Source organism: Saccostrea cucullata, unplaced genomic scaffold (assembly GCF_032062105.1).
Source record: "Saccostrea cucullata isolate Sc308-1 unplaced genomic scaffold, CSIRO_AGI_Scuc_v1 ctg92, whole genome shotgun sequence".
NCBI classification, from domain to species: domain Eukaryota; kingdom Metazoa; phylum Mollusca; class Bivalvia; order Ostreida; family Ostreidae; genus Saccostrea; species Saccostrea cuccullata.
Window position 1 is genome coordinate 141087 of NW_026928448.1, and position 18573 is coordinate 159659.

General features: G+C 30.9%; 3 protein-coding genes across 3 annotated transcripts; all 3 read right to left on the reverse strand.

The window, feature by feature from the left end:
- Positions 1-923: 923 nt before the first annotated feature.
- Positions 924-4446, reverse strand: LOC134277601 (uncharacterized). The gene is made up of 4 exons (XM_062759922.1): positions 4349-4446; positions 3678-3811; positions 1592-1717; positions 924-1057 (listed from the first exon to the last, which is right to left on the reverse strand). Exons 1-4 carry the CDS (start codon positions 4395-4397, stop codon positions 935-937), a joined length of 432 nt encoding a protein of 143 aa, XP_062615906.1. The 5' UTR covers positions 4398-4446; the 3' UTR covers positions 924-934.
- A 2270-nt stretch (positions 4447-6716) lies between these two features.
- LOC134277607 (acetylcholine receptor subunit alpha-like) lies at positions 6717-7946 on the reverse strand. The gene has a single exon (XM_062759929.1). It carries the CDS (start codon positions 7944-7946, stop codon positions 6717-6719), a length of 1230 nt encoding a protein of 409 aa, XP_062615913.1.
- A 2167-nt stretch (positions 7947-10113) lies between these two features.
- LOC134277608 (acetylcholine receptor subunit alpha-like) lies at positions 10114-11375 on the reverse strand. Its single transcript, XM_062759931.1, has one exon. It carries the CDS (start codon positions 11341-11343, stop codon positions 10114-10116), a length of 1230 nt encoding a protein of 409 aa, XP_062615915.1. The 5' UTR covers positions 11344-11375.
- Between the last annotated feature and the right edge of the window lie 7198 nt (positions 11376-18573).

Consider the following 18573-nt stretch of genomic DNA (forward strand, 5'->3'; position numbering starts at 1 on the left):
TATACTGAACAATTTTTTTTAAATCCAATCGTAAAGGCCTAATAAATCGAATAAGGTCTGTCATTTTAAGCTTGGGGATCTATTTCAAAAAGGGTTTAATTTATGTTTCGAGTACCAAATACAGAATTTTCAATAGCATTACAATTTTTTATTAGTTTTACAATATAGTTAAAATAAATTTTGTGCAATTTAGAGCATAGGGTCATTAGTCCTCAAGTAACCAAAGCTTTACCTTTTAATTGTAAAAAAATAAACATGCAAATATGGAAAAAATAAAATGTTGCATGGTTCTACTCTAGTTAAGGACAGAATACCCAAAATCTTGAGAAAAATTAAAGTCTGAATTCAAACAACCTCTTGCTTTTTTGTCGTTTTAAGTTTCAAATTATTTTGCTAAATAATAAAATTGAATTTGCATTATCTTATTTTTAGGGATTTCATACCTCATATATAATAAATTACATAACCAAATAATAAATGATAAAGCAAAAGGTTTTAGATTTACATATTTTAACAAATCAAATGCTTTCTAAACTAACCTAGAAAGTTACATCAAATTAAACCCTATAGAATTTACTTTAAAACCGAATTATGTGGAAAAAAGGATATAAACATATTCAGATATAACATAAATGATACCCATATGTAGTTATAGATTAAAATGGCGATTTTAATACACTCTACTAGGAGTAAACTGAATTTTGAACGAAACTTAAAATTCAACATGTATTTAGTTTTAATTATTGAAAATTATATAAAAGTATTCAAGTTATTTTCTTAAGAAAAAATAATAAGCATCGGGTTAAATACGGGTGGATACGAGATCAATTTTACCATAAAAACCTTTGGGCTTTATAGATTACATCTCGTGACCAACCCGAATTTATGTCAGGATAGATGGTAAACAATTTCGATCTTTCAACATCATATTAATTTAATGAAATACAAGAGTGAGAGGTCCATTAATGGTGTTGTCAAAGGTATCGTGCTCAGTACGACAACATATGTCTATTCTGCTGTATCCCTTTCCATAAAAAGCGGGCCCTGTATCCACAACCTAAAGAAAAAGTCAGTTACTTTTTACAATGCTAAAAATATAATAATTAAATGTAAAATGAAAAAAATAAACTCTTTATATAGTTTTGAATATTACTTCTCGGAAAAATGTAAGAACATTTTTTATTTCGTTTATTCCGTAAATGAAAGAAGTTTAAAGCATACATGTCTACACATGTACAATGTAATTTGGTCATACACTTTGTTCATTGAATCAATCTATGAAGTCTAAGTTTAGATTACCCGAATGGCTGGCCTTTGTCTTCAAAGAGACTTTAATTTAGAAGGCAACATGCCTGTTCGTTTTACCAATTTTTCATTGTTATAGAAACAATCGTGCAAAATAACACATTTGAATCGGAGAAGGAGTTCGAATTTAATATGCTTTCGGGACAAAATTTTAGAAAACAGCTAAGTCAATCAATGATCAATGATTGTAATTGGAAACAAATACAAATTAAGTGAGTAGTATTCTAAAGTAGAGTATTCATATATAATGTCGTTTAATTTGCATTCTGGGCTTTATTGTACATACAATGAAATCGATGAATCTGTTGTACTTCCTATTCAATTCGGGGATGCAAACATGAGTTCCATAGGGAATCCCTGCGTGGTTATCCATAGCAACACTTACGTGATGAACTCGTCCCTCAAGATAATCCTTCATACATAAGGAAAGAAGAAACTTGAAATATCTTGTAGCATATTGACTATGAATTTTGTGAAAAGAACAGAATATTAAGGATGACGTTTACTCAGGTTTCAGAAAAGAGAAAGAAAATTTTATAAAGTATAATATGTTAAATCAAAAATTGCAATAAATGAAAATATAACTAAGTTTTAACTCAATATCAATTTAAAAATTTAATATTTTATTATTTGAAGAAAATATACGGGATGAAATGTCAATGTATGGTAATGCAGAGGAAATTCGGACTAAATTTTTCATTTTTCATTTTTGTCAAAATCTTTTTATTTTTGCAATATTAATCATTATGTAAATGTTACACGTATTTTTAAATATCATTTTGCAGATATTATATGTATTTAAGGTAGGTCACTCGTCAGCCTTTTGGAAAAGTTCACGCAGAACTTCTTACTTCAAAACTATTTATAAAAATTCAATTTTTATAACATGTTTAATTTCAACAATGTTAATGCTTTAGCATTCAACAAAAAAACTAAAAACGGCTCAAAAAGCTACAAAGAAGCAAGATTTGTGAGGGACTATTTTTTGTGGTGGAAGGATATTTAGCAGATAATTCTGCAAATTTGCACATTTATTAAATTTAATATCTTGGACTTTTAGCCTCATATACTTTTACTCGGAGAATATTTTCCATTATGTTATTGCTAGGAATATTTAATATAGGTCTTAATTTATATTTTAGAACAAGTTTTACACCTTCCTTCAACAAACTTTACCAAAAAATGAAGATATGTCAAATTAGTCACTATAAAATTAACACCATTTTTTGCCTGAAAATCACATATTTTGACCAATATTTTAAAATTAACATCACTGACCCCAACTTTTTCTTTCATTATTTTAAAGTACTCGATACTTGTGACTAATCAGCACTTAAGTCGTAATAAGCTTGATTTAAAAAAATGTTTTATTGTCTATTTAATTTTTTAATACCCCAAAATATGTTACTTTTTAGTGCAAAAAGGTCACACAATAATTTACGCGCATTAACTTGCAAGTCTAGATTTATTCAATGATAAATATTATTCAAAATATTTTACGTAAAATAAGATATTTTTTTGCCATGGTTACATCTGATAAAATATAATAAAGGTTTAAGTAATCAACCTAAGAGTTAAAATTTAAATGCAAAAAGGTCAACTTCATTGCACCGTAGATCAGTAAGATGAACACTGACCCCCTATTTTCTCTGCGATTTTGAGTCACTCTATATGAGTACTTATCCAAAATATACTTCTCAATAAATCCTTGATTTAAGAAATTTCACGAGTGATACCGGTATACCTTAAGCTCATAAATTATTTCAAATAATTGAATGATATGAAATAAAGAAATTCAATAAAATGAACATAAACCATTCCGGACAACATATCTCAATAATTTGATCATTGACCCCATTTATAATGTTAATACCATGAGAATTTGGGCAAAAAGGAAACCTAAGGCTATAAATAATTTAGAGTTCTTATCAGTGAGATTTTTGTAATATTCGATTAAAAATGGGGAAAAATATAAATACGGCAGAGGAAATTCGGACTGTAATAATTATCAAGTTTATGGCCAAAACTTCAATCGTTTCTTTATATGAAGCAATGCTGTTCCATTCCTATAACATTTTATTATTTGAAGAGTTTTGTTGCTTATAATATTTTGTAAGTGAAGAAAAAAATGGTCATAGTGTAAAAATTGAGGTATTTCCCGCGAAATACTTAGGGGCCACTAGCATGAAAAGTAGGTCATTGACCTAGTAGTTTGAAATTGAAATTTAACATCAGAATTATAGATGTACAATGTGCAATAGGTGGTTTTTCATTCATATCAGTGGAATTTTTAGTCATCTGAGTAAAGGTATACCTTAAGCAAATTATTTATGTGTATCTTCTTCCTTTATTCTTATAGAACTGTTAAATACCTGTAGTGTTTGTAACTTGTGATCACGCATATCCACAAATCCCCCTTCAATGGGATCGTCCGCTGGGTAGTATCCCGTCCCCCGGGCATGGTGACGGTGATGGCCGTGGGTGCATTCTATGTTATTTATTGCCCCTGAAAGATAAAAGATTATCTTTCCTGTTTCAAATGGAGCTTTGTTTCTATTAATATTGTAGACAAAGCCAAATTTAGGCTATAAAATACATGTAGTTCTCATTATAAAATCAAAATGTTGATACACGCCATTGGTCCTAGAATTAGAAAAATATTAAACAATACAAAAATTATTATAATGAATCTATAAAATAAAATATCTCTGAACATGTTTTAGACAGAACAAATATGTGTATTTAACTTGTGAGAAGGAATCCGGACTTTTGGGGGGAAATTGTTTGAAAAAATAATTTAGTGATAGACTTTTATAATTAAATATAGATTCATATAAATACATTTCAAAATCATCTTTATAAGAATAAATACATTAAATTTTGAAATTAATGACATTTACAAACATACTTCTTTTCTTGAAATCCTTATAATAAACAATATGACAAATATTAATATTTGTGCTATTGAAAGATACACTTAAAAAAGAACAAAGTAAAGGCCTAGAAAATAGAAATTGTAACTTTACAAGAATATCCATTGTACCTGAAGACAAACCGACTAGAAACACGAGAACAGTCACAAGACGGTACATCTTTCTCGTTGTCTTACAGACCTAGATGTTATGTAGATCATAATCTCTTATCAATATGGTTCAAACTAAATTTTCTCGGTTCTATTTTGAGGTTTCCTACATGAACATTAATATATTAAGGGAAATCAATATACTATTACTAACTATTTTCGTGTTGTTGATTGCATAGTTGTCATTTGTTTAAACTTCATCGGAAGTGGAATCGATTGCGCAAATTTGTTAAAACCTTACAGATGTTATTTCGGAAAATTCATATACTCAGCATATACTTAAAGACAGTTTATCATTTATAATAAACGCAATGCGTAATATCTTTGTATCCATATTGAATGTTATATTGTTAAAATGACAAATAGGCCCGATAGGCCGGGTGTTTAAATTCCTATTATATGTATATTTCTTGACAGCTGTTGTAATTGTACATAACACATGTCACTATAATAAACCATTTACTTTCTTACTTACTTACTTATTTCTCAATGCAGTATACCAATAAAAAAATCTATAAAGGACATTTTTGTCCCTGTTATATTTTCGCCCCTTTCGGCCTCTCATGGTTTGCCGAATTTAAGACGGGATGAATTACAAAGAACACTGAAAAATTTCTTAAACAGAACTATGACTGTGCTAATTTAAATCAGTGCAAAATTGTTCGCAAAAGCAAAATAACTCAGGACGAAAATAACCCTGTATACAGTATAGTTCACTGTTGTGGTAAGCTTCTTATGCCGATAGGTGACAAAAACAAAAAATGCCGAATTTTACTCCTTCCCCAAATGAAGCTTTGATTGTACCACATAAAGAATGTCCTGAAAAGCTATGATGTGAGCAGTGGTACATCAACAATGAATTGGAGGAATTATTACAAGCTCTAAGAAAGCATAAATAACAGGCAATTCCAGTGTAAAAAAAACACCAAATTTGCCTTCCCTTATGTAGCAATAATCCAACATAACCTTCATATGATGTTTTATGTTTTTCAACTGATTAGATATGCTTTGAATGTGATCTGTCTTAATTAAAACCAAGACAATTTTCCAACAAATAAGTTAATTTTGAAGGGATTACAAAAACCTCGTTTAGGATCCGTTCTTTGCAGATTTTACGGTCGTTATATGAAAACCTTGTATTTATTCCAACAAATGGATTCAATTTTGTCCAATATATGACATGGCATTTGTAACGTCATAAATCTGATACTAGATATAACAAAAGAGTATTTCCTCAACTTGAACAATACACTAACTCATGGCAGGTGTGGCTGATCAATCAGAGATGCATACACCTTCTAAGCTGTGATTCCACCTCTCTTTTAAATATTGCCAAAGTATACCGGTTAATACATTTAAATGGTGTTTTGCATAAACATAAGACTTGTTAATTTAGTTAAATAAAATTCTAATAATCGAAATATAGTTCTTCATAAAAATTGGGGTTCGATTAATGAAAAATTAAAATTGATAAATTCAAAACGCTTGTTATTCACAAGGCTTGCAGAAAGAATATACACCAATTCAAGAACGAGTTAATATACTAGTAATAACAAAAAATAAAAGATGCTCTGTTTATCTCACCTGGATGAGATGACGAAGCACAAAGTGATGATGTCGTCTTGTTGCCGTTGATATGCCAAAAAAGTTATTTCTTGATTTAAGAAAACATGAAAACGTAGAATTATTACTGATCTGTTTAGTCTTGTAAATCTGCGGTAAATCTTTTGCTTGTAGAAGATTTTATTCTAACAGTCAATTTTGATTTTATTGTCATGAAACAGGGCAGATTACTGAACATAATGAGGCAAAATAAAATGTTAAACGTGAATATAAAAAAAGAGTAAATTTGCATGAATCAACATCAATTTGAAATATTGGAATATTGCAGAGCACCGATATCCAGATGCTTAACAAACCTATTCAATGTGTTTGAGATTTTTTTTTCATATGATTTTAGGGAAATCTTACTACAAGGGAAGAGATACTGTAAATATTTAACCTTCCTATAAGATAAAAAACTATTGGTTCAGTTTCATATTAAAGGATTTATTCCATATTCCATTCTACACCATACAATACAAACGTATCTTATTATTTATCTTACCAGGAAACAATATCTTTGCATATTGAAGCAATAAAGTACCGGTATGCAAAGAAAAAATTTGTAAAGACAAGTATGTTACACAAGAAAATTGACAAACTAATAAAGTATACATATTTAACCGGGACTGCCGACATTTCTGTGTCTTAACCGCAAAACAAACATTTCCAGTCAAAGGTTCATGAAAATGAATTCCAGGTTGAAAAATTTTGACAACGCTGCAACCTATGTTTCAATCGTAACATAGAAAATGAAAACGATGATAGGAAGCATGGTGGAACAAATAAAAATGAATAAGAACAACTTGTCCAAAGCATATGCAACTTCCTTCCAGGTGACCTTCTGATCTACGATGTCTTCACACGATCTGCCACGGTCTTCAGCGGGTTTAATTTTGATGTCGACAACAGATAAAAACTTTTTTTCGTGTGACTTTTGTCCCATAAATCTTACAAAGGCAACAGTGCAAGCAGAGAGGACATCACATGACCTGTGGTATATATTTATTACGAGGACATTGCAGATTAAGATCATGGTGCTGTTTGCAAGTTGAAACGCAAAAATGATACTGAGGACAGAAAGCGGATTTGACGTCTGAGGAACCTTTTCAGTGAGGATAGTGATGAAGACGGCAAATGACAGGAAACTAGTGATAGAAAAAGAAATTCTCTCCCCTGATTCGACCGGAAGTAGAAAGACCACCATATTTATTGACAAAAGAAAAAGAACCGGCAAAAATAGATTGACAATGAGGAAGGAAGATTTTCTTTTCATCTCCAGTTTAATTTCCATCGCTTTGTCAGTCATCATAGTGTCTAGAATTGATATCGCCCACTGTCCATTCTCAGTAAATGTATGCATTGTCGCTGTGGGTTTAGCGAGTTGCAGTTTAACTTCATAACCTTCATACTTGAGAACAGACAAGGTCAGCGAACAGTGATGGACATCAAAAGGATAATACGTCACATCCGGTTCACACATGATTTTTATCAGCCCATTAATCTGTAAATTAATAAATCCGTGATTTGTAGCCGGTACTGTAAATCCTGCTACCTCAATCTCCATGAATGCTTCACTTTCTGCCGGATTTCGCACACCGATGTTTGGGATCCAAATTTCATCAATCGGCAGTCTGGCGGCCGTTGCATTACCATAATCGCTTGGATTCCAAAAGATAGACTCGTCTTTCCAGGATAACTTAAGTCCACCATTGAAGGCAAAAAGACCACTGACTTCATTGTATTCTTGAATAGTGTGAAACTTGAAGGAAATTTTTACAATCAGTGGCTGATCTTGGTTTAATACTGGCCTTAAAGTTTTTTTGTATCCATTTAACAATTTGTCTTGTAGTGTTTTTTGTTGTTGGAGAGTCGAGAACTTTGGAGTTTTTGCTCCGAATACAATACATTGTGAAAAATATATAAATCCCAAAACTATACACCAGGTCCGATACATTGTCTTGACAACTACTTAATATACTTTAAATTTCCAATACAACTTTTAAGTATACGGTTGTAGCTTTTGATCTTCCAAAAATCAATCTAGTCCGACCAATTATCAGTTATCAGTTGCAAATTAATGATGATGCCTTTTAAAAGCAGAGCATTAATATTTAATGATTTTGATAATCATTCTATATGTTATGTGCTCTTGATTTGTCAGATGTCCCAATGGGCCTTGTAATAGATAGATATATCTATTAATAGATAATAGATAGATAGATATATAGATATAGAGTCACTCTAGACTCTGTATCTAAAAATCTTAAATCAACCTCACTGCAAACATCGCTTCAGCTTTTAATTAAAGCATCGCTTTCGGGGTATTTCGTTATTAATTGACTAAAATATTTGAATGTTGAAGTCTGTACTTTATTATCAATGCTAGAGTTCTATCCACTAACATTATGATCTTCCTTTTTTCCAAATAACTCTGTTATTGTCAATATGATTAAGTCACTAGGTATGAGCTGTAATTTTGAAACGTTTAACGTGGTTTGGTTACAATTAAAGACTGCTTCCCACTACGTTGCGAATTCAGAGAGTGAAATTGGAAAGATTCATTTAATTATAAGTGACTTTAACACATATTTGAGGTTGAAATTTTCATAAAATTTCAGTGTAAAATCAAGTTTTGTGTTTTGCTAAAGCATATCACATTTACATTGTAGGTATTATAAAAACGTGTGGTGACGATTTTGTTTGACTCACCTCCTTGTACCTTCAAGGATTTAATTTTTTTTTATCTTTTATATTAAAGAAAAGTGGAAAATTATTGTGTATTTACTATTTGTCAAAAATCTTTAAACTTTATTCCAGAATATTCGGAGTAAAATTGCGTGAAAGAAATACCAACTCACCACAACTGTCATTTCCGTAAGTGATGAGTGCTAGCTGCAGAACTGTAGCGTTATAGTTTTATATGTTAGTCTTTAATCATACTAATATGACTAATTTATAAAACCATAAAGCAACAGCTCGGCAGCTATGATGACTGCATGGTAAACAAGGTCAAAGCGTGCGGTAAAACTTAAACACTAGTTCAGTAACAGAGCTCATGCCCTGTTACAAGCAAGTTTTCTGATGCAATGTTATGATAAATATCAATGTCAATCGATTCCATTGAATTTCGAGCTTTGTCATGCAAGTTCAATAAATAAAGGTTTTTAAATAATATATTTAATTAGAAAAAAAAATTACAAAACGGCAATCCAAATGTATCCAGGTCTCTGTAAATTTGAAAAAAAAAAAAAGAACACAAAAAAGCATCATTCATGGAGATTTTTTTTAGATGTAATAACATTTGGTATCTTTAAAAGTAAATTGTCAATTATTTAGGCATTTGGCTTTGTTTAGTGTTCTAAAACATAGTTTACAATATTTTAAAGACATTTTGGCCGAGAACTGTGATACTTTAAAATTTAGGACCGATGAACCATATGCATCCCTATTCATAATAATTATCATAATTTATGTACAATTGTCTTTTCTGTAGATCTGTTGGAAGTCTTATGCTTGTGGAAGGTTTTAGGCCAACAGTCACTTTTGATTGTTATTGTTATGAAACAGGGCAGATCTCGGAACACAACAGAGCTATATAAAATGTGAAAAATGCATAGCACAACCAGTCACATTGGAAACATTACAGAGCATTTAGATTTTAATATACATGTACAAGGAATATATTCTATGTGTTTGAGATTTTCTTTTTTTTTTTATTTATTTTTTTTTTTTTTTATTTTAAGCAAATCTTTCTACAAGAAAAGAGACACTGAAAGTTCTGTAGATCACTAAATTTTCGCAACACCTTATTTTTGCGAAATAGTCATTGACTCTTTCACGAATTGTTGTTTTTCCTCTATATAATCGTAAGGAATACTTTTAAACGCGAGAATGAAATTTTCGCGACCTCATTGTCTCGCGTAATTACGCGAAAATAAAGTTCTCGCGAATAAAATGTGATTTACAGTACTTACCTTCAAATGCATGCTTTACTAGTATTCCATATTTCTCGATCATACAATGCAAATGAATGTTATAATTTATAATCTTATAATTTATTTAACCGGGAAATATCTTTTTACATTGAATCATTAAATAATGCAAAGACAAAAAGATGCACTCTACGTTTCAAATGTAACATAGAAAATAAAAACGATGATAGGAAACAAAGTGGAACAAATAAAAATGAATAAGAACAATTTGTCAAAAGCATATGCAACTTCTTTCCAAGTGACTTTCTCGTCTACGATATCTTCACACGATCTGCGACGATCTTCAGCAGGTTTAATTTTGATGGCGACGACAGACAATGACTTTTTTTCGTGTGATTTTTGTCCCATAAATCTCACAAAAGCAACAGTGCAAGAAGAGATGACATCACATGACCTGTGGTATATATTTATTACGAGGACATTGCAGATTAAGATCATGGTGCTGTTTGCAAGTTGAAACGCAAAAATGATACTGAGGACAGAAAGCGGATTTGACGTCTGAGGAACCTTTTCAGTGAGGATTGTGATGAAGACGGCAAATGACAGGAAACTAGTGATAGAAAAAGAAATTCTCTCCCCTGATTCGACCGGAAGTAGAAAGACCACCATATTTATTGACAAAAGAAAAAGAACCGGTAAAAATAGGTTGACAATGAGAAAGGAAGATTTTCTTTTCATCTCCAGTTTAATTTCCATCGCTTTGTCAGTCATCATAGTGTCTAGAACAGATATCGCCCACTGTCCATTCTCAGTAAATGTATGCATTGCCTGTGCTGGTTTAGCGAGTTGCAGTTTAACTTCATAACTTTCATAGTTGAGAACCGCCAAAGTCAGAGAACAGTGATGGACATCAAAAGGATAATACGTCACATCCGGTTCACACATGATTTTTATCAGCCCCGAAATCTGTAAATTGATTAATCCGTGATTTGTAGCCGGTACTGTAAATCCTGCTATCTCAATCTCCATGAATTCTTCACTCTCTGCCGGATTTCGCACACCGATGTTTGGGATCCAAATTTCATCAATCGGCAGTCTGGCGGCCGTTGCATTACCATAATCGCTTGGATTCCAAAAGATAGACTCGTCTATCCACGATAAATTAAGTCCACCATTGAAGGCAAAAAGTCCGCTAACTTCATTGTAATCTTGAATAGTGTGAAACTTGAAGGAAACGTTTACAATCAGTGGCATATCTTGGTTTAATACTGGCCTTAAAGTCTTTTTGTATCCATTTAACATTTTGTCTTGTAGTGTTTTTTGTTGTTGAAGAGTCGAGAACTTTGGAGTTTCTGCTCCGAATACAATGCATTTTGAAAAATATATAAACCCCAAAACTATAAACCAGGTCGAACACATTGTTTCATTAATTACTTAATATACTGTTCCAATACAAGTTTTAAGTACAGCTGCAGCTTGATTTAGAGCGTCTAAAATCCTCCTAGTCCAGCCAAGATTTAGCTATCATTTGCATGCTGCCTTTTAAAATCAGAACATTAATATTTCATGATTTTGATAATCATTTTAAATGCCACGTGCTCTTGTTTTGTCAGATGTCCCAATGGGCTTTGTAATTGTGCTTCACTCAAGGCTCCGTATCTGAAAATCTTAAATCAACCTCAATGCAAACATCGCTTCAGCTTTTAATTAAAGCATCGCTTTCGGGTATTTCCTAATATATTTACTATAATATTTGAGTGTGGAAGTCCGTACTTTATAATCAATGCTAGAGTTCTATCCACAAACATTATGATCTTCCTTTTATCCATTAACTCTGTCATCGTCAAAATAATTACGTCACTTGGGATGATCTGTTATTTTGAAACGTCTAATGTGGTTTGGTAACACATGTACAATTAAAGACTGCTTTCCACTACGTTGCGAATTCAGAAAGTGAAATTGGAAAGATCTATTTATTTATAAGTGACTCGAACTGATATTTGAGGTTGAAATTTTCTTACAATTTCAGTGTAAAATCGTGTTCTTCGTTTTGCTGTAGCATTTCACACTTACATTTCATGTATTATAAAAGTGTGTTTTATAGAATTTAAATTTCCGATTTGAGAATGAGTTTGACTCATCTCCTTGCACTTTTAAGGATTTATTATTTTTTATCTTTTGTATCTAAGAAAAGTGGAAATTTATTGTGTATTTACTATTTATCAAAAATCTTCAAACTATACTCACTACTATTATCATCACCGTCTGTGATGAGTACATGGTAAGTAAATTCAACACGTCCGGTAAAACTTTAGGATAAATAATACGAACAAACGTTTTTTTCAGAAATCAGCAATATTTCTCACAGATTTACATTTAAATTGGTAACCAGAATAATGTTTACCGAGTAAAATGGGAGAATTGTGTAAGATTTGGTCACAAGTTTAAAAATTTGTGCAAAATTTTGTATTGAAATATATAGAAAGCAAAACAAAGTCTCATATCTAAACATCAGGGGAAAACCTACGATTTCTTTATATTTCATGGATTTATTATTTATGTCATTTCAAATCAAAATCAGTCAAAAAATATATCTCAATCCAGGCATTCATTTTTTTTGTTTGTGTCAAGTACCCTTAACATTAGTTCAATAACAGAGCTCATGCCCTGTTGAAAGCAAGATGTTTGATGCAATGTTAAGATAAATGTTTCACGAGGTACTGTATCAATAAAGTAGTATACAAGTTGAAGTAAAAACAAGCATGGCTTTTTGCCATGGCTTCCACTTTATTAAACACGTGACAAGGGGAGGTGGTATTGTACAATGATAATTATGATCAGAGAGTAGTCATTAATTAATACAGAATACTGTTACAATAAATAGCAATGTCAATCGATTTTATTGAATTTTGAGCATTGCCATGCAAGTTCAATATTAAAGATTTTTAAAGACTGTATGCAGGGAAAATTTCGCCCCTTTTGCCCTACCTTCATTTGGGCGAATTTAAAACGAGGTGAATGCAAAGAGTACAGAATAATTTATTAAAACAGAATTATGACTGGACGAATTTAAAACGGGGCAAAGATGTTTTTTTTTAAATGTGAAAGGGCGAAAATAAGTTTAATAACACGGAGCGAAAATAACCCTGTAAGCAGTAATATATAAAAAGAAATGAATTAACAAACCGGCAATGCAAGTGTATACAGGTCCCTACAAGTCTGAAAATACAATAATGTTCTTCATTCATGAAGATTTTTTTAACTGCATAAACATTTGATATCATAAAAAGAAAATTGTATTCTTTAGGTATTTGGAATTGGTTGATAAAAATAAACATTAGACTATTTTTGGTAGCTAGCTAACTTAGTCTTAAATAATTCATCCAACATGGGCTTAAAGATATTTCCTTTAGTAATTCTTATTTCAGATTAAACCTTATTTCATCAAAATTTTTCTTCAGACCATATAAATTTACTGTTTCAGAACCCTTTTGATTTCATACAGGTTTCAGTTAATTTTATTATTTTTCTTTAGTTAGAACTGCCGGGTAAAATTTTGTATATTAATTATTTTCAAATTTAAGAGAAAAGGACAGTAGAAATCGGATTCGGTGAATCAGTTTGTTTTTTTTTTGGGGGGGGGGGGGTTATCAAGTTTTGCATTTACTAAAAACTAAAAGCAATAAAATATTCACAGGGCTGTAATCATATTCTGCTGTAAATTACAATACCATATTCCATGCTGATTAATTAGCCGGCATTTTTGGCAAATCTTAATTAGATAATTAGCTGAATTTTTATATTATTCGTGATATCTTCGACAACGTATGTCGAGTATGTTGAATCTCAGCTATAAAACGGAACCTCTGTCCATAGCCTTTAGTATAAAAAAATATATATGTATATTTTCCGAAAAAATCTTCCGAATGCAAAGCAAATTAAATGTGGATAATGAGTATCAATTTAAAGTACACTAAATGAGAGTACTGTACCATTCGATTTCGTTGCTAAAAATTATCTTCGACGTAATTTGGTGTTTGAAGTAGAAAGTTAACATGACATCAACATGGTAACCTTGATCTTCATTTTCCAGTGAATGAAAGAATATTCATTAATATAAATATGAAAACTCTCTTTTTGTACAACGCTCTTAATAAGCACAAATTGAATCTATGTGATTAACATCAACTCGTGCAACTCGATATAAATGAGAAGAAAAAAACCAACATCCTTTTAGTAAATTCAGTTCATAAAATTAATTTATATATAGTTTTTAAATACAAATAAAAATTCAAAATTGTTAACAAAATGAAAACTGTATCCAGATCCCTTAAAATCTGTAAAACACAAAATTGTTCGTAATTTGTAGATGCAGACATTTGTAGATGGAATATCATTTGGTATCTTTTCAAGAAAATTATATTCGTCTCGGCATTGGGTCTTGGTTAATAGAAATAAAATTAGACAAGGTTTGAATAGCTAGCTGAGCTTACGCGCATTTTATATAAAGATATATCTTATTTTCACAATTTTTCTTTAGATAAAAATACTTATTGTTTCAGAAATCTTGGCTCTATACAGTTGTTGAAGAATTCTTAAGCAATTAATTTTTGTTTTCAATTGTCAGGTAATTTTTTTTTGTTGAAAGGTGTGTTATTTATGCAATTATTTGTTGAGATTGTTCTATGTGAATCTGTGCGAGTCAGGTTGTGTGGAAGACTGTGTGAGTGTGTGTGTGTATTCACGTACTGTAATATATATATTTTCATTGTATTTGTAACATTGATAGTTGTACAGAGGGGGCATTTAGAGGCATTGTATGCCTGCTGCCCAATCTATTAAATATTGTTTAAATCAAAACTCGTCATGAGTCGTGATCTCTGCGACAACATATCTCGAGTCTGTTGAATTTTAACCATAAAATGGTACCTGTGTCCACAACCTAAGAATTAAAAGAATACAGTGAAGCTTCCGAATGCAAAACAAATGAAATAATATGAGGATAACGCACATCATTTTTAAGTCTTCATGTAGAAGTACAATATAAACAAGTATAACTGGAATTCGGTGATAAAAATATCTTTAATGTTTAGTTGATAAAATGTGAACATGACATAAACGTGCTACAGGTAGCCTTGATCTTCAATTTTACATATTTAATAATAAATATAAAAACTTAAACTCTTCCGTGCAAAACACTTCATAATCAAAAATTGCATGTATGTGATTAACATTAAATCGTGAAATTCGATAAATTTAGAAAATAAAAAGACATTTTTCGGTGTAAATCGATCTTGCAAGTTTAAACTTTAACATTAGATAACACATAGATTGAATCGTTATGATGGCTTTGATCTTCCAATTGACATTTAGAAAGTCATAATCAAAAGGCATTCACAATACTTTATCAATATTGTAACTGCTAAATAAATATACCAGCACGCACAAACAATACCCAGATACAAAGGTTGATCCAAAAGTAGTGTCACAACTGTTATAAAATATTTAATTGTTTTATGTGATAAATACAACATTACATAGAAATATCCATTTCTATTTCGACTTTCGTTATAAAAATTTCATTCATTACATGTACATGTATCTGCTATACATTTACAAAAATTATAATAAACACAACGGCCCCATCTTTAATTTTGCCAGGCGAATATATAAAGAAACAGTTCGAAAAGTTCGTTGACTCCTGTCATATCTTTTTTATTTCACGTCATATGCTATCCAAATTTGGTAGAAATATTTTAACACAAAATTCAAATGATTTGTAATCAACATTTTAAAATTATCATGATTTATTTCAAACCTATCCAAAATTAAAAACTTTAAAAAATGGACCGCAGAGCAAGTAAAAATTGAATAATTCACAAACAAAACACTGAATAAACTTAATAATGTTTGTATTCATATTCTCTGTAAAATGGAATGAAAACAAAAATAAATCCTAGACTTTTAAATTGAGATTTGTTCAATTGATTCACATTCCAAATCATGGCTTAACATTTTGCTTCGTTTGAAAGAAATCAGTTTGAGAAGATAGGCAGTTCTGATTGAAAGCGACAAAATGATGACGTTGTTGAACGTCACGGAACAGCAGATATTTTTCGTAGATATCGTTGCAATTGTGTGTTATACTATAGGGAAACTCCTGAGTAAACGGTAAAAATGTTAAAGGAATAAAAAAAATTCGCAATTAAGTCGAGCATGTGTTTATAAATTGTACAGGCGGTAAAGAAACTGTATCGGACGAGGAAAATCAGTGAAGAAACGGTTTATCTGGTAAAATCTGAACAAATACTCTAAAAAGTTTAACGTCAAGTTAATACATAGGCGTTTCAGAGTTGCTTATCCAGAGTTGAGTAATAAAAAAAATTAAAACATGAGCAAAGGAAATTATACAAGGAGAACAAATGTCAAAAAATAATTGTCGATAACTAGAAAAGGTTTTATTAATGAGTGGGTATTGGATTATATTGTGTGAAATGTAGTGAGATACTAGTAACAGGCACGTAGCAACAGGGAGTGGGGGGGCAGCCAATTTTTTTCCCAACCTTACTTTTGCTATAGGAAATTTAATCGAAAGGTTGGTTGGCCCCCAGGAAATTGATTTCAGGGAAATGTAGTATTGAATGCAAAAAATCTGGTACTGAAAGAGAAGTTGACATTGAAAAAGGGACTCTACTCCCCCCCCCCCTTTTACAAGTAGAATTTTCGAGTTTGGACTATTTTATTTTTGCTTTTCAAGTTTTTAGGTGAGTCAAAAAAAAATTCCTCTGGCTGCCCCCCCCCCCCACTTTCAAAAACGATGCTACGTGGCTGAGTAGTATTTTTGAGAAATTTTTGACGCTATATTATGACGTTACATTGCTGTGTAGTGTGCTCCGCAGGTACAAAACATGTTGATTTTAAAATGAAGTAAATTGATTTCTGTTAAATCGAATGGAATGAAACTTGACACATCAACAAAACAAATATTTTTTACATATTTTCTTGCGCTTATTTTAAATTTTTGAAAGTGGTATAACGAAGATTGACATCGTCCACGAACTTTTAGAACAACCCTTGTATATTTCTTGTAATAAATGAAGACTTTCCCTTGAGAACGATATTTAGCTTTACCCTAAATTTATGAATGATTGCTGGAGGGACTTTTAAGATTCACTTCCTTTATATTTGTTGTGACAGGTCCTTCTCTTGAATACTATTTTTTTTTACCTTTTCACCCTCACCTTGACGTTTTACTTGCATAAATTGAGAAACTTTTACAAAGGCATCAAGAATTCACAAAGTTAAACACATTTTCAATTTGTTCAAAAATCATGATATTTTTTCTAAGACAAAAAAACGAATCTTCCCAAAATTTAAAGATGATTTTATTTCGATCAAGATTAAAATTTGAAAAGATTGGTTAATATCTTAATTTGAATTCTCTGATATCATCATTAATTTGGTAATTCTGATATTTACAAGAATTTTTTTTGAGTTACAGTTCTTATATGTGTAAAACATGAAAAACTTATCAAAAAGTTTTAAGACAAATGTGAAAAAAAAAATCCAATGCCACAATATCTTGGCAACAGAACATTACTGCGTATATAAAAATACTTGTTTATCACACAACTTTTCAGCAGGCATACTTAGTCAAGTGGATACTTCGTTTAATAAAACATGTGATTTACCTCCACAATTGGCACATCCGTGCTGTCTCCACTGACGCAATCCTGCAACTTTTACACCCGCGGGGTGGTGTGTTTAGGGAAGAAAGAGAAATAAAGACGCTTAAATTTCTTAGAGGGAGGAATTTTGAAAAAAATCAATACCTGACAAAGAAAGATAACTCCTTTCAACAAATGTACTTTCTATATATAAACAAAAACATACAAACGTGTGGGATAATACATTTTATTCAGATTTGATTCGTCATTATAATTTCTTAATAAAAAAAACTCTTAAAATAGAAGAAAAAAATAATTCCTATCTCTATACTAAGAACATGAAGAATCGCCTTAGACATATATTGTTATTTTACATACGGTAAAATCGTGCAGGCGTAGTCGTGTGGATACTTCGTTTAAATGAAACATTTGACTTACCTTCAAACTCGACGGGAGACCGTTAGCTTCCACTGACGCTTCCCTGCACTTTTGCACCCGCTCTGACGTCATCATTTTATAGAATCCATCGTATCGTAAAAAATTAAAACATATTGCCGAATTAATTGAAAATGTGTTGTCTTATGTAAACAAATCAAGAAAGATAACTTGTGTTTGTGGTTCTCGTCGACATTCAAGGCAATGTCTCGTTTATCTTCTTTGTACATCTGGACTGCCCATTTTTTTTTTTTTTTTTTTTTTTTTTTTCGTTTTTACATGACATTGTATTCTATGATTTGAATTTTGGATATAAATTTTGCATAATTTTTGATTTAGCTATTTGCATGGTATTACGTAATATTCAACATTTACTGTCTATTATCCCATTGTATTCTAGTACTGTATACAGGGAAATTTTCGTTTTAATACTAGTATAATTTCTTAAACAAAACTATACTGGGCGAATTTTGTGTATTTTATATTGTAATGTTTTGAACATATTTATAAAATTTTTCAATCAAAAGAATTCTTCTCCAAATAAATA

Excerpts from the sequence above, each read along its gene's own strand:
- LOC134277608 (XM_062759931.1), bottom strand. The coding sequence starts at position 11,343 with ATGTGTTCGACCTGGTTTATAGTTTTGGGGTTTATATATTTTTCAAAA.
- LOC134277601 (XM_062759922.1), bottom strand. The coding sequence starts at position 4,397 with ATGTACCGTCTTGTGACTGTTCTCGTGTTTCTAGTCGGTTTGTCTTCA. Across the intron at positions 3,812-4,348 it reads TCTAGTCGGTTTGTCTTCAG|GGGCAATAAATAACATAGAA; the intron begins GTACAATGGATA and ends TTTATCTTTCAG. Across the intron at positions 1,058-1,591 it reads ACAGATTCATCGATTTCATT|GTTGTGGATACAGGGCCCGC; the intron begins GTATGTACAATA and ends CTTTTTCTTTAG.
- LOC134277607 (XM_062759929.1), bottom strand. The coding sequence starts at position 7,946 with ATGTATCGGACCTGGTGTATAGTTTTGGGATTTATATATTTTTCACAA.